This window comes from Podospora anserina, chromosome 5 (assembly GCF_000226545.1).
Source record: "Podospora anserina S mat+ genomic DNA chromosome 5, supercontig 9".
Classification (NCBI taxonomy): Eukaryota; Fungi; Ascomycota; class Sordariomycetes; order Sordariales; family Podosporaceae; genus Podospora; species Podospora anserina.
The window spans coordinates 282961-297742 of NW_001914843.1; the positions used below are offsets into that span (position 1 = coordinate 282961).

The 14782-nt window shown below is 52.0% G+C and overlaps 5 protein-coding genes across 5 annotated transcripts; 3 read left to right on the top strand and 2 right to left on the bottom strand.

Moving 5' to 3' along the window:
- Positions 1–1265: 1265 nt before the first annotated feature.
- Positions 1266–2801, top strand: PODANS_5_8300 (uncharacterized protein; the record flags this gene model as incomplete). Its single annotated transcript, XM_001904613.1, has 1 exon — positions 1266–2801. One exon carries the CDS (start codon positions 1266–1268, stop codon positions 2799–2801), a length of 1536 nt encoding a protein of 511 aa, XP_001904648.1.
- Positions 2802–6735: 3934 nt separating this feature from the next.
- Positions 6736–7731, bottom strand: PODANS_5_8307 (uncharacterized protein; the record flags this gene model as incomplete). Its single annotated transcript, XM_001904614.1, has 2 exons — positions 6736–7594; positions 7652–7731. The coding sequence occupies 2 exons, from the start codon at positions 7729–7731 to the stop codon at positions 6736–6738; spliced, it is 939 nt and encodes a 312-aa protein (XP_001904649.1).
- Positions 7732–8975: 1244 nt separating this feature from the next.
- On the top strand, positions 8976–9700 carry PODANS_5_8310 (uncharacterized protein; the record flags this gene model as incomplete). Its single annotated transcript, XM_001904615.1, has 2 exons — positions 8976–9518; positions 9581–9700. 2 exons carry the CDS (start codon positions 8976–8978, stop codon positions 9698–9700), a joined length of 663 nt encoding a protein of 220 aa, XP_001904650.1.
- A 310-nt stretch (positions 9701–10010) lies between these two features.
- On the bottom strand, positions 10011–11078 carry PODANS_5_8320 (uncharacterized protein; the record flags this gene model as incomplete). Its single annotated transcript, XM_001904616.1, has 1 exon — positions 10011–11078. One exon carries the CDS (start codon positions 11076–11078, stop codon positions 10011–10013), a length of 1068 nt encoding a protein of 355 aa, XP_001904651.1.
- A 419-nt stretch (positions 11079–11497) lies between these two features.
- PODANS_5_8340 (uncharacterized protein) lies at positions 11498–14745 on the top strand (the record flags this gene model as incomplete). Its single annotated transcript, XM_001904617.1, has 3 exons — positions 11498–12733; positions 12790–14518; positions 14594–14745. 3 exons carry the CDS (start codon positions 11498–11500, stop codon positions 14743–14745), a joined length of 3117 nt encoding a protein of 1038 aa, XP_001904652.1.
- Positions 14746–14782: the final 37 nt, after the last annotated feature.

Genomic DNA, 14782 nt, shown 5'->3' on the forward strand with positions numbered 1-14782 from the left:
CCCGATTCTTACGTTGTTGATAGCGGTTAACCTGGCGGTCAGCGGTTGGGAAGCGGATTGGGTCGCACAGGCAGACAGGCGTCCAAACTGGACAGGATGCACCACCCACCTCGAATGAACAGAGCCTTGTGAGGTCAACCTGGACATAATCACTCACTTTCACCGTCCCCAGCGCGTCTGCGGCTGCTTGTGACCAGTTGGTTGGTTTTTTCCAAGCTTCAATTTAACTCCGCACCCATCTGCATGCGAAGCCCAATATGACAAAGCGCCCCCTTTACCTTATATCTTGTCATCGTTTTGCCCTTCATTGAGGGCTACCCTTCACACCTCACCACGCGATCGCGGGGTAATCGGTATCAGCTCAACCCTCAAGATGACCAGGTGGTTGGACCCATTCATCGGCTTCCAGGAAGAGGTCCCATCGCTCTGCTCACGGGGCATCAATGGCTTTGGCCAGGAAGATAGCTATATCCCTTACCAGGCGTTGGAAAAGTATTGGGATCCCGACAAGATCAACGAGGTGCTCAATTCCCGCAAAGGCGAGTTGCAAAACCTCGATGTCGAAACTATCCAGACAAGCTTTCTCCGCATCTTCTCCAACCTGGTTTTCTGTACGAAACATAACGCCTTCAGGATCAGCTATCTTTCCAAATTCATCAACAATCATATTGACGACCACAATCTTCCCCTATTGCGGGATCAGCATCCTCACTCTGACCCTGCCATGGCCATCTTTTCCACCGGAGAGGAAGGTCTCGCAGCATGGGAGGCGTTTGACATGCACCAGTTCATGTTCAACCCCTTTATGCTGGAGACAAAGTACCGACACAACCATCCCCTGGCCGAGCGGTGTATCGTTCCATGGAAACGCGTCGGTGAACTATCCAGGTCGAAAAACAACTCCACCGTCGTTGAGAAATTCAAGATCAACTCGGACAGCGGGTTGGGTCAATTGGTGGTAAGCAAAAGGCCTCTATATAAGCATGCTGAATATCGAAGGTGTAGGCTGAACACAGACACAGGAAACCATTGCCGTGAAGAAGATTTGCCTACGACACGACAACGAGGAGCTCACACGCGAAGCCGAGGAAACGTTCTCAAACGAGCTGGTGGCATACATTGGGTTGAAGAACAACTCATCGCAAGAGGATGCATCGCGATACTTCCTCCGATATTACGGCTCGTTCAGGCAGGGGGGTTGGGGCTATGTGCTCCTTGAATACGCCGACAAAGGAAGCTTGACAGAATTTTACGCTAGGAACAATATGCCCTACTACCCCTGGCAGGTGTACAATGTATGGAAAGCCATGCTGAATCTTCTCAGAGGCCTAGAGCTCCTTCACCATTTTAACAATCAGGATGCCTGCCCTGCTGTGCGAGGCATCCATCAAGATCTCAAACCGTCCAATATCTTTGTGTTCGAGGACCGCGAAGACCTCACCGAAGACAAGCCGCCCTACAAGCACAAGTACATCTTCAAGATTGGCGACTTCGGGTTGAGCAGCATGCGCCTAAGGCAGACTCTCCACCCAGACAACAAAGGGACCAAGATGTACGGGGCACCAGAGATCACCACACCCACGGCTGAACTTCGCCATTTAGATGGCGGTGCAACTTATAAGGTAGACATCTGGTCAATGGGGTGTATCTACTTCGAGATGCTCATTTGGATCAACTCTGGTGAGGCGGGGCGAGACGAGTGTCTGGTCAAACGTCTCAAAGAGGGCGGCCCTGATGGGGCATTTCACAACCGGGGAAAAGAGCTTGCCGCCCTCAAGGAGATGTTGGAGCTAACGCTCTCCTGCAAACGGCAATGTGACGACCTTACCCAGCCTATAGCTGAACGAATCATGCTGTCAATGCTATGCGTTGACCCTTGTGACAGATCGAAAGCCAAACAGCTTATACGAGAGTTTCAGGCGATCCTAGAAAAGACTGCTGGAGGAGACAACGCCCGCAATGGTCCGAAACCACGTACGGCTCTTACAGGTACCCGCACTCAACCCAGTCACAACTCGCGTGGCAAAGCAGCCCATTTATCCAACGCTCAACCGCGCGCTATCTACGGTACTCATCCTTCGGGCTCACCCGATCTCATGATAGGATATCCTTCACGTGTTGCAGCAAACGATCACAACAAAAGCGAAGACGGCGAGGACTTTGGCAAGGCAGGCCATTCTCTTGGGCCACCGCTAGGCCAAGTACAAGAACCGCCCGCTCATCGCGTCCATCCTTCTGCCGCATATCGTGGCGACATCCCTACCTCTAACTCACGGACTCCGCCTAGGAGCCACGGTACCCGGGCCAGTGCACATGGTGTGCCACACTCCAATCAGCACAACCTTGAAGATGTTGCTGTTCCCTTATTTGGCGGACAGCGCCCTCCATCATCTGCTCTTTCACCTACGAACAACCAAGGTCTAGGGCAGGCATTCTTTGTCACACAGCGGCCGTTGTCAGTCGATTCCGGAAGGGCAGCGGATAGGCATTTAGGTTCCATAGAAACCATGATGGGTTTTAAGCCTGCTTACTTTCAGCCCGATACAACCTCGCCTATTTACAGCCCCAGGTCAACCCGACAGGAGAAGTTGCCTGCCTCGAGACCAAGCAGTGATCCAACCGCCAGGCGTGGGGAACAGGATGGTCCTTTCGTCTGGGATATTCTTGTTTACAAAGAAAGTAGCAAGAAGAAGAAATGGCCACGTGGATTATTTGAACAGTTGCTGGGACAAGCCGACGCTCTGAAGTATCAGCAAGACAAAGAACAGGTGGGGAACAATCTTTTGTCTTTTAATCATTAGCACCCAAACACTATGGCGTTCATTTATTAACCAGAAGTGTAGATATTCATCGTCGATGACTCCGAAAGCATGTGGGAGTACTGGAAAAGTGTTGTGGATACTTTCGAGGCGCTGTCCTACCTAGTCAAGGCGTGTGATCCCGACGGCATTGAGCTCTATCTCATCTCGGAACCACAGAAGAAGAAGAAGGCGAACAAGAACTCAACTACCGACCTTGTAAAGTTTTTAAGAGAACTTAAACAGCCCACCAAGCAGAACAGCAACATCGAGTCGAGCTTCAGTCGCATCTTGGAGAACGTTAAGGTGACGATCTCGGACACGGCGAGCAATTCAAGCCGTGTGTCGATTTTCAGACCCCAATCTGGAGCTGGAATCAGCATCTATTTTTTTACCGATGGTGTGTGGGACGATGACGACAAGCAGGGGAACCCAAACATTGCTCACCCGATCCGAAATTTGATACGACAAATGCAGCAAAATAACCACGACCGAACCAAAATCATGATACAATTTATCCAGTTCGGTAACGACCCAGCTGGAACCAGGCGCCTGAGATATCTTGACAACGGGCTCAAGTCAGAGCTGGATGAGTTGTAAGTTCAACTGTTCAAGTCTCGCCTTTATTTCAGCTCTCGTTGCCCTGGCTTACTAACTTTACCGCCCTACCCAGTGATATCGTCGACCGCAAACTATGGAACAGCAATGTCCGGAAAATACTGATCGGAAGCCTCAACCGCAAAAATGACAAGGACAGCGATGACGAAGAACATGACGTATTCCACAACGCACAAGAGGGTGACAGATTGGGTATCCAGGACAACAGTGTGGCGAGCTCCTCGCCCTTACAAACCACGTGGTTGCCTCCGAGACAGACCACCCGGGCCTCCTCGAACTCCCAGGCGCATCCCACGAATTGTCCATTCAGAATTGGACGAGGCGAGTGTACATGCCGTTAGTATGTGGGCTGAACAACGAGACTTTTTGAGGGGGATATGCTCTTTTCTCCTCTCTCCTACCGTACTGAACCCTTCCACTTTCCGTTCATACCCCACATAAAGGACGACTGTTCAGGGTATCTCTCTTCTATGTACACATGGAGTTTTGGAGATCGAGATCATTTTTCTTTTTCTCGTAGTCGTCAGGAGTCTGTGCTTTCTTCTCATTTTTTTATATACTTTCGAACAACAGAACATGATTGCGGGGACTCTGGTTGGTATATATCTTTTACACAATGGGCAATTAAAGAGTCTTCGTGAGGCTGAGCATATATGTTGGGTTTATGAAAGGAAGGAAATTCGGTAGATGATCTAGGTTTGAGGCGTTTTTCTGGGAAAGCAGGGAATGGTTTACATGATCTGTCTTGGTGTTCAGGAAAGACGAAACAAAGATACCCTTCTTGTATATAGTGTTTATATTACGGCCAGTATATAGCCTTTCTCGTTTATTTCTCCGTTACCAGTTCAAAACATGGCCTTTTCAGCGTTGGCAAGATATATGGGTGTATATCTGTACATACCTGTTACCTTTTTACAGACATAAGAACGTCGTTAAGAGGGGGTTTGGAATGAGTGTATAAGATCTGAAAGCTTCCAAGTTACCTATGGTTCTTCGAGACTTCTTGAATGTTTCTGACACTTCTTTGCTCGCTTCCCCATTAATTTTGCTCCCACATTAAACTTTCCCTCAGGCCCAGCCCAGCACGCCCTGAGCCAGTCAAGGTAGCTTTTAACCATGTTTTTCCTGCCACTGGCAATTGTTTAAGTGAGTGTCCCCTCCCGGTTCATCCTTCATCACTTTTTTCCTCATTTCTCTAAATCCATCAACACTTTTTGCTCAGACAATAACCTCCCCTCCATCATGCCTGCCGGACCACAAACCCAACAGGCGAATACCGAAAAACGAGAGCCCTTGAAGAAAGCAGTCGAAGGTCTTCTCTCAGACGAACCCCTGTTTGCAAACGAACTGGAGGATTTTCTAGAACAGCGGAGGAATCGCGCCTGCGCCGACAAAGTCTTGACAAATGTCGCGGAACCCAAGGATGAAGACCCAGCACTCGTTCCTGAGGTCAAAATGGAGGAAACCCCTGCACCGATGACACCTGCAGAGCAAGAGATGGCCGAATGACGCGACCTGATCAAGAAACTTGAGGGCTGGTAAAAGGAGAAGTTCGCAAAACTGACATAAAGGTCGGTGACGGAGTGGAAGCCCTTTGATGACTTGCAGATTGCCGCGTTGATGGCGGTTGATATTGAGTCACTTCGGTACAACGTTGACCGAGCAGACCATGGTTTCTTCTCTACCGAGGGCAAGGAACGCTTCCTTGACGACGTGATCCTGGTGCCCTTTCTCGTTCGTTGGTGTACGTTGATTTCCTCCCATGTCAGACTTTATCATCATTGCTGATCCGAAAAAAAAAACATACACAGGCATGTCCAAAGACAGGTGGACGAACATCCCTTCGAACCTCAAAGACGGAGCTAGAAGATATCATCTTCGGGAAGAAAGTGGGGCCAGATAATTTCGGCTCGTCTTGTCAGTCGGCCGAAGATAATGATGAGGAGGATGAAGATGGGGGGTGGGCCAAATCGCAAACGGAGAGTCGGCAAGAAAGGCAACATCAAGAAGAGCTCCAAAAAGAGGAAAGTCACCAAGGAGAGAGCTGTCGTCGAAAGCGATACCCACCCCTCCAGGCGCAAACCTTGATGGGAAGAGTTGGCGGACCTGCCTGATTGGTTTGGCCTCGATGGCGGATTCAAGGGATTGCCAAAGCCCGACTTGTACGGATTCGAGGTGCTGGCCGCCGTGATTGATAAAGACAAGGCACCGAAAGAATCTTCTTGAAGGCCCAGTTGTGGTTCTTATATTAGGAGCTCTCTTCTTTTACCAGAAATTACCTCCCTTTAGCCCATTTTCCCCCATCTCAATAAAAGAGTCTCTCCCTCTATCCTGTCCCATCTTGATACCAGCCTTAAAATCTCCACCACAAATACCATATAAACTCGACCAGAGACTCAAGTGACGAAAAAAGTCCACAAGACATTTCCACTTATGTAAGGTAGGTAGACAGAGGATTGACCCCCCCGTTTGCAAACAACAGGCGCGACTCAATAAACACAGAGTTGCCCTCACCATCAAGGCCATATTAACTCGACCAGAACCCCGATAGAGCGACTCAGAGCCGAATTAGGAACTCGAATTCGGCACAGTCCACAATTGGCCAACAACCTCGACGACCAAAAGAGCCACCTTCCCAGAGCTGGACAGATATTGCCCCAACGCAGTTCTTGCTCGTTAAATCAGGACTTGTCCCTGAATTCAACCGCCTCGCCCACTGTCCATCGTTATTATCTAATGTTATAGCAAACGACTTTCAATGAAGACGGTAACTTGCCTCTGCCGGAGCTAACGAAGGAGTCTATTATAAGGAAGATAAGTGCCAACGATTTACAAAAAGAGTTTGGTCCAACTAGGTACCAAGCTCATGTCGAGGATGTTATTACGCAGTCTACTCCTTTCTATGTATCGTTTGAGACCCCTGCAATACGCTTACTTCCCTTACAAGAGCCCATATCCATACAATAAGAGAGAAACATTTACGGAGCCCCCTATTTATTTTACCAGCGCCCCCCTCTATACCTATCTCCTTACCCTTCCTATAATATAATTAAAGACCTTGAAAGAAAATTAATAGGCCTTTATATTATCTTTAAGGGCCTTTGAATTATCTTTAAAGACCTTCGAAATATCTTCAAAAGCGTTTCAATCATTTTTAAAGGCCTTGAAAAATAGTTAAGAGGCCTTAAAAGATAGTTAAGAGGCCTTGAAAAAATAAGCAAAAAGCCTATATAAAAAGCCAACCCAACGCCCCATACGCTACAGATGCAAACAAACGCTAATATCACAGTAACTGCGTCCCAAAACAACACCAAGACCATCATCCAAAACTACTCAATAAATCCCCAATCTTCTGCGACTTCTTCTTCGGCTTTACCCCCGCGCTCTCAGTAGTAGCCTTCCTCTTAGGCTGCGTTACCACTACCGTAGGCGCTTCCTCAGCCTGCACCTCAACATTCCAATCCCTGGAAAACTCCCATATGCACAAATTGCTCAGTAAACCCTTATTGGTGTTCACCTGTCCCGGCTCCGGCGGCGTCACCAAAGTGATGGTAGCATACGGATTATCCAGTCCCAGCTCCTCATACTGCAAAGCCATGTCCATGTCCCAGTACACGTACCGGTAACACTCCACCGGCGCCCAGGCAGGCGCGTCCTTCAGCGGCTGGCCGATGACCGGCGGCGGGTTTGTGATTGGCGAGTTGACGTACACTGCCTTGATCTTGGGGAACTTAGTTACATAGTGCAGCATGTGTATACTGAGCGAACCTGGCATGGCAAAGAGAATGAGACTGCGGAGGGAAGGGAAGGGTTCTTTTTTCTCGCTCCAACCTCGGATGAGGTGGTTGTTTAGATTCAAGCTCGGTTTGTTGCACGAGAATCCCGAGTGAGCGGCTGTTTTGATGCCGCGGTCTTCCATGTGCAGGATGACCAGGCTGCGCAATTCGGCGAGGAGGAGGAGGTCGCGGGTGTTGAATCTCTCGGTATCCTTAATTTTAAGAATGGTGAGGAAGTGAACGTTGCCCGGGTGCGGCTGCATGGTTTGGATGCGTCTGGGTAACTCGTCCGGCTCGACGTCATCTTCCCAGCAGAAAGGCTTAACACCGTGTGGGGTGTTTGTCCGTGAGGTGTTGATGTAAATGGCATCGGCGAGGAGTTGCCATTGGGTGTATGTCATTCTAGGTGGTGGTGAGCGGTGTGGAGGGTCTGGATGAGCGAGAGAGACATCGACTTACATTGGATCCAAGAGCCTAAAAAGCTGCCTGAGGCGGGGTTCTGGTAAAAGCACGAGATGGTCTGTTGTGAGGCTGGCCATGTTCTTAGCGACCGCGCGCATACACATAGAGACCAGATCCATCTTACGGACCACATCCTTGGGACCAGTTATCAAAGTCATTATACAATGGGGGTTCTGTGCCAATAGTTGTTGTTGAGAGACAAGGATTGTCAAGGGAGGCCTAAAATGAAGTTACAAGGCTTGACGCGTCCACAATGATGTTTGAAGCGTTGGACAGTCCATGATCAAGAAGAGTAAGTGGTGGAGGTTTGCAGGGACACCAAATGTCTATTGTGTTGGTCTGTGCAAAGGCCTCCCAGAGAAAGTGGCGTGGGAAACTCAATAGGAAGGAAGCAGGAGCGATTGCAAGAGCACTTCTTCAGCCAGTTCAGAAACTCACGAGACGGACCTTTGTTGAGGTTGCTCTCGTGTGCGTGTGCGTACAGTCAAATGTTCTATCTAAAAGAGGCATGTCTCTGGCATCATGGTCCCCAGTGGCCGATATAGAGCGACCACCGGAGTGTAAATGCAGAAAGTGTCAATCTATCCCCCGCTTTCCCCTCCAGACCGTCATGGTGTAAGACTTTTACCGGAGTGAATACGAAGGAAAAATGAAGTTTTATGTTGTTGAAGAAGAAAAAGAGAAAACCTTCAAATTTGGGACGAGCAGAAAGACTTTTAAAGGCAACTTTGTCGTCGAGAGTGGGGCCACAACCCATCCAATCAGAGAGCGTCGGCCCCTGAGAGAGCACGAGCCACATCAGGCACCAGCCACACAGAGCCAACTGAATTGCACAGCCCGGGCCGGTGGGAAGCCATACCTAACCATCAAGCCCCACAGCGGGGTTCCAAACCGTTTGTGGTTTATCCTTTTCCTCAGTTGCTATTGTTCCTGGCATTGCTGTAAAGTAAATATTATCTGGCCCAGATAAGAAAAGATTCTCTTGGTTCTTAGACTCTTCAGTTCAAAAACCACCTCTCTCACTCTCGCAGCCTACGCCCAAGACCAGCAAAACCACAGCGCCTTAACAAAAGCGCCCAACTTTGCGATACCCCGCCATCAAACATTTAGATCTACCCATCACCACGACCCCCATCAGTCAAAATGGCAGGCGGCAGCGGCGCAGCTAGCTCTCGCGGCAGAGGAAAGTTCAGAAAGTTCACCCGCGGTGGTATGTCCCTTCCCTTTCTCCCTCCCCCTTCCACCCCCATAACTAACCCCCAATCCAGGCGGCAAACACTTCTCCAAGAACCTCCGCCCCCTCGACGCTGACGGCAACGAAATGGGCATGTGGGGCGACGCCCCAGCCAAAGACGAAGAAGAAGAAGACTCCGACTCTGAGGATGACTCCTCGGAGGAGGAATCCGAAGACGACAACGACGCCGTCAAAATCCCCACGGCGGCGGCGGAGGAGCTAAGCCGCGAGGAGCGCAAGAAGCAAAAGAAGGCCGCCAAGGAAGCCGCCATCAAGGCGAAGAAGGGACCTGTCCAAGTGGGGGATATGCCGTCAGACTCTGACGAAGAGGAGAGCGAGGAGGAGGAGGCCAGCAAAATGCCTGCCAACCCGAACCACTCCCGTGCTGCTCGCAACCAGACCAAGGTCCCCAAGAAGAGCGCGGATGATGACGAGGAACTCGCGGCCGGGACGAAGAAGCTGGCTGTTTCGGCGCCGAATAAGAAGGAGAGGGAGGCGATTGCTGCGCAGGAGGCCAAGGAGAGATATATGAAGCTTCATGAGCAGGGCAAGACGGATCAGGCAAAGGCGGATTTGGCGAGATTGAGGGAGATTAGGGCGAAGAGAGAGGAGGAGGCGGCGAGGAGATTGGTAAGTTGATCGTATTGTCAGATGAGGTTCTACCTGGAGAAGGTGACTAATATTTCAACCAGGCTGAGAAGCAAGAGCAAGACGAGGCCAACCGTCTCAAGAAGGCCGAGATCGAGGCCAAGGAGGCCAAGAAGCGCGAGGCGGCTCTTGGTCCCGTGGCGAAGAAGAAGGGCAAGAAATGAGCAGACGACGACACTAGGCGTTGTTTTTGATGGACGATTCAGGCCGGCTTTTTTCGGGTTCTCTTATTACATTGTCTCTTATTACATGCGCTTTTGGTATCCTCCTCCCCCTTTGCTCGTTACATATATTTATCTTGGATTAACACCATGCCCATATGTGACCACCGTATATACCTCTATCCGCCCTTCTAAATGCTATCTATCACACCTGGACCATGTCGTACACACGCATACCCATTAAGCACCATATTCAACCAAACTGATCAACACATACCACCAACCCTTTCAAACATACAACTTAACGCAACAATCAAGGCATACCAGCCAACCCCTCCGTCCCCACGGCCTCCTTCCAAAACTCATCAAAATCCACCCCCTTCTCCTTGAACATATCCCTAATCTTCTGCGCCACCTCCACCTGCCTCTCCTCCGTAAAACCCCCCGGCCTCCCCGTCTCAAACTGCACAACCTCGATCCACCTAAAGAACAAATCCTCCTGCCCAATCGCCGTGAGCGCATCCCTAAACTTGAACACCTGCTTCCTTCTCTCATCCTCCTTCGTCCCCGGCTTAGCCCCCGTGTCAGAGAGATCAATGCTCAACCACCCGAAATTCTCATGGTACACCAGCACCAACGTCCCAAAGACACGTTCGTCAATAACCTTCTTGTCGGCCAGCTCCGTGGCGGCGACCATACCCGCCCAGTCCAAATCCCAATCCGCGTCCATAGTCAGGTACCCAGTCTTTTGCTGCAGGAGCATAGGGGACGTGGCGGAACGGATGTGGTTCCAAAACACCTTGCGGAGGTCGTCGTTGGCGAGGAGGTCTTTACCTTTACCTAGGATTTCGACATCCCACTTGCGGGAGCGGCGGAGGTAGATTTCTGAGGGGCGAAACCCGACTTTGTAGCGCCAGTGGCAGGGGGAGCCGGTGAGGGGGGAGCCGATGAGGAATTCGTAGGGCCAGGGCCAGACGAAGATTGCGAGGGTGAAGTCGAGGAGGAAGGTGGAGGCGCGGCGGAGGAGGACCCAAAGGTATTGGGAGGTGGTGAGGTCGGTGAAGCGGAGGGTGGTGGGGTTTTCTTGGCCGGAGAGGGAGAGGAGGAGTTGGAGGTACCAGGGAAAGATGTGGCGGAGCGGAGGATGAAGAGAGCGAGGACGAGGAGATTCATGGCTACGGGGACGAGGAAGATTTTGCGCTTGAAGGGGGAGGGGCGGGGGTCGAGGTGGGAGATGTAGATGTGGGAGGGGTCGAGGGTTTCTGTTAGGGGGTTGAGGGAGGGGGGGGCCACCTGGAAGGGTTTGGGGGGGGTGTCTGGGGAGGGGGAGGTGGATTTGGGGGTGAGGCGGGCTTTGCTTTAGATGTTTTGGTGGGCGCATGATGGGCGGGGGTGAGAGGTATTGCAAATCGATATGTAAAGAGAAGTGAAATATGAGAAAGGGGAAAGAAAACAGTGATGAAATTTGGTGGTGGTGATGAGGAAAAGTGAGAGACTGATGGTTGGTGAGTTGTTCACGGTCTCTCTGCAAATGAGATGAGGTTTGGCTATTCAGGGGATAACCCTAACCCTTTTGAGCGTTACATCGGGGCCCCGGTTTTTGGAAAGCGCCCGCTAAATCCCGGTGGACGGATTACGGATCCCTGTCTCTCGGCTGGGAAAGCTTGAGCCTTGGCTGAATTTTTGAAAGTCCAAGAATTCCATGGATGCTGGGGAGAGAGAGAGAGATAACGCGCCAACATCGCAACCCCTCCTCTCGTTTCCAGTCCGAAGCGCAATGCTCCAACAGTTTTCTACATCATGAGGGGTGGTCTATGGCAGGTGAGTTTTTCCAATTTCCACGCGCCATTCTCCAGTTCTCCATATCATAATGGCCGGTTAACCCCTCCACCACCACAGAAGCAGAGGCGTCCATCCGCCTGCTTGCTCTGCAGTTACAGCTACAGCTACAACTTCCGACACAGCCTCCGGTCGGGCGCTTCCGCGAGAACCTACTCAGCACTCGTTAGCAATGGCCTAACCGAACCGACGACCTTGTCGATTTCGAGAAGACCAACAACTTCGAGCCAGGTCCGACTCTCGAACAACACCCGCAACAATGGTTTCATGCCAGCCTGGGCAAAGGTGCCCCCTCCGAAATTAGAGCCCCGAGCACCGAAACCTCCTCCACCACCGCCTCCTCCTCCTCCTCCACCACCTCCTCCGCCGCCAAAGGCTTCTACTCCTCCTCCACCACCACCCCCTCCCCCTCCCCCTCGTCAATGGCAGCCCTCCCCAGCACGGGACCAAAAATCAGAACGAAGCAGCACCCCCTTCCAGTTCAGCCGCCACAAGAACTACAACCCCGCCGACAAACCTTTCTTCAACCCATCCGACAGACCTACCTTCAACCCATCCGACAGACCTACCTTCAACCCTCCCCCATCTTCACAATCAACACCGTCAAACCCCTTCCCCGAATGGGCCAACCTGACAAGAAGGCGAAGCAACAATGACACCGGCACTGTCAAAGGTTTTGACTTTTCCCGACCAGCAAGATCAATGCCGTTTGATAAGCCGGTTCCTCCTCCGTCGTCAGAGTATCAGCAGACGCATCGAAGACGGTTGACGGCTTCGCAATTGGGGGGTGGGGAGCAGAGCCCCGCGCAACAACCGCACAGCAATAGTCCGAGCGATGAGTGGGCTAAGCTTGTGGCTGCGAATAAGGAGGAGTCGAGGCAGCCAAAGAAGATTATGCCTACGGCCGAGGACAAGGCTGCTTGGGCTTGGGCTGATGAGACGGGTCAGCGGCCGCAGGTGAGGAGGGTGGAGAGTCAAGAGCAGGGGGAAGGGGGGAGGTATGTACATCCGGAGGATAGGGTTGCTGCTTCGTTGCGTGGGACGTGGGGGATGCAAGCGGCGGGGACGGTTGTTCAGGTGGTTGGTGAGGAGGGGGAGACTGTCGGGAGGAGGGAAGGTGGTCGTGGGAGGGAGAGGGAGGTGGTGGTGGAGAAGTCGAAAAGGTCAAGGTGGTGGAGAAGTCGAAAAGGTCAAAGGGTGGAAGGAGGAGGAATGACGATGAGGATGAGGAGTTTGATGTTGACTATGCCGAGGAAAGGCGCCGACGCAAGGCGGAGAGGAAGGCTGAAAAGGAAAGACAGAGGTTGGCCGAGTTGGATGGGCCGACGCCGATTTTGCTGCCCGAGTTCATCAGCGTTTCCAACCTTGCCAGTGCGCTGGGGGTGAAGGCTAGGGATTTTGTGAGGCAGCTGGAGGAGCTGGGCTTTGAGGAGGTCAGTCAGGAGAGTATCTTGACCGGTGAGACGGCTGCGCTGGTGGCGCAGGAGTATGGGTTTGAGCCGACGGTGGAGACGGGAGAGACGGAGGATTTGAGGCCGAGACCGCCGCCGGAGGACCCCTCTTCTTTGCCGTTGCGACCGCCGGTGGTGACGATTATGGGGCATGTTGATCATGGGAAGACGACGTTGCTGGATTATCTGAGGAAGTCGTCGATTGTGAGTCAGGAGCATGGCGGGATTACACAGCACATTGGTGCGTTTTCGGTAAAGATGAGTTCAGGGAAGCAGATTACTTTCTTGGATACACCGGGCCACGCGGCGTTCTTGTCGATGAGGCAGCGGGGAGCTACGGTGACGGATATGGTTATTTTGGTGGTGGCTGCGGACGATAGTGTGAAGCCTCAGACTATTGAGGCTATCAAGCACGCGCGCGGGGCTAACGTTCCTATTATTGTTGCCATCAACAAGATGGACAAGCCCGAGGCGAACCCCGACCGTGTCAAGGCTGATCTTGGCGCTCAGGGGGTGGAGTTGGAGGACTTTGGCGGTGATGTTCAGGTTGTCGAGGTCAGTGGCAAGACTGGCTTGGGTATGGACGACCTCGAGGAGAATATTCTGTTGCTTGCCGAGATGCTCGACATCCGCGCGGAACAAGATGGCATGGCAGAGGGCTGGGTGTTGGAGTCCTCCATCAAGCCCATCGGTCGTGTGGCCACTGTTCTGGTCAAGAGGGGTACCCTCCGCCCAGGTGATTTTATCGTCGCCGGAAGAGTCTCCACCAAGATCCGTCTGCTGAGAAACGAAGCGGGTGTTGAAATCCCAGAGGCTCCTCCCGGAACAGCAGTCGAGATCTTGGGGTGGAGGGAACCACCCGCGGCGGGTGATCAAGTCCTCCAGGCACCAGACGAAGACACAGCCAAGGTCGCCGTCCGGTACCGTCAGGAACAGAAGGAGCGCGAAGAGGCGATTGAGCAGATGGCGGAAATGGAAAAGGAGCGCAAGGAGAAGGAAGCTGCCGAACGGGCTGCCAACGGGGAGGAAATTCCTGAAGATGATGAAGCCACCGGCACAAAGTACCTCACTTACCTCATCAAAGGCGACGTCCACGGCTCTGTCGAGGCCGTAACGGCATCCATCCTCGAGCAAGGGAATAATGAAGTCCGCCCCAGGATCTTGAAATCGTCGACCGGGCAAATCAACGAGAGCGATGTCGAGCACGCGCAGGTTTCTGGCGGGGCGATTATCAACTTTAATAACCCCATCGCGGGACATATCAAGGCCATGGCTGACGCGGCGGGGGTGCCGATCCTGGATCATAATGTTATTTATCATTTGGTCGAGGATGTCAGGGGACGGTTGTCGGAGCTGTTGGCGCCGACGGTGAGCTTTAGGGTGCTGGCTGAGGCGGAGGTGCTGAAGGTGTTTGCGATTAATACCAAGGGGAGGAGGTATCATAATGTGGCGGGGTGCAGGGTGAGGAATGGGGTCGTGAATACCGGGGGGAGGTGTAAGGTGCTGAGGGGGGAGGAGGTGGTTTACGAGGGTGAGTTTACTCTACTTCTGCTGCTGCTAATGATGATGATGATGATGATGGGGGTGCTAATGCTGTGACAAATAGGGACGATCGATGAACTCAAGCATGGCAAGAAGGAGGTGACCGAGATCAAAAAGGGTGGTGAGTGTGGTATCATGTTCGAGGGGTGGGATGAGTTTCAAGAGGGCGATCGTATCCAGATGGTGGAGGAGATTAGGGAGAAGAGGAAGTTGTAAGATGATTAAGCATATAAATGGGATTGGGGAGCATTTA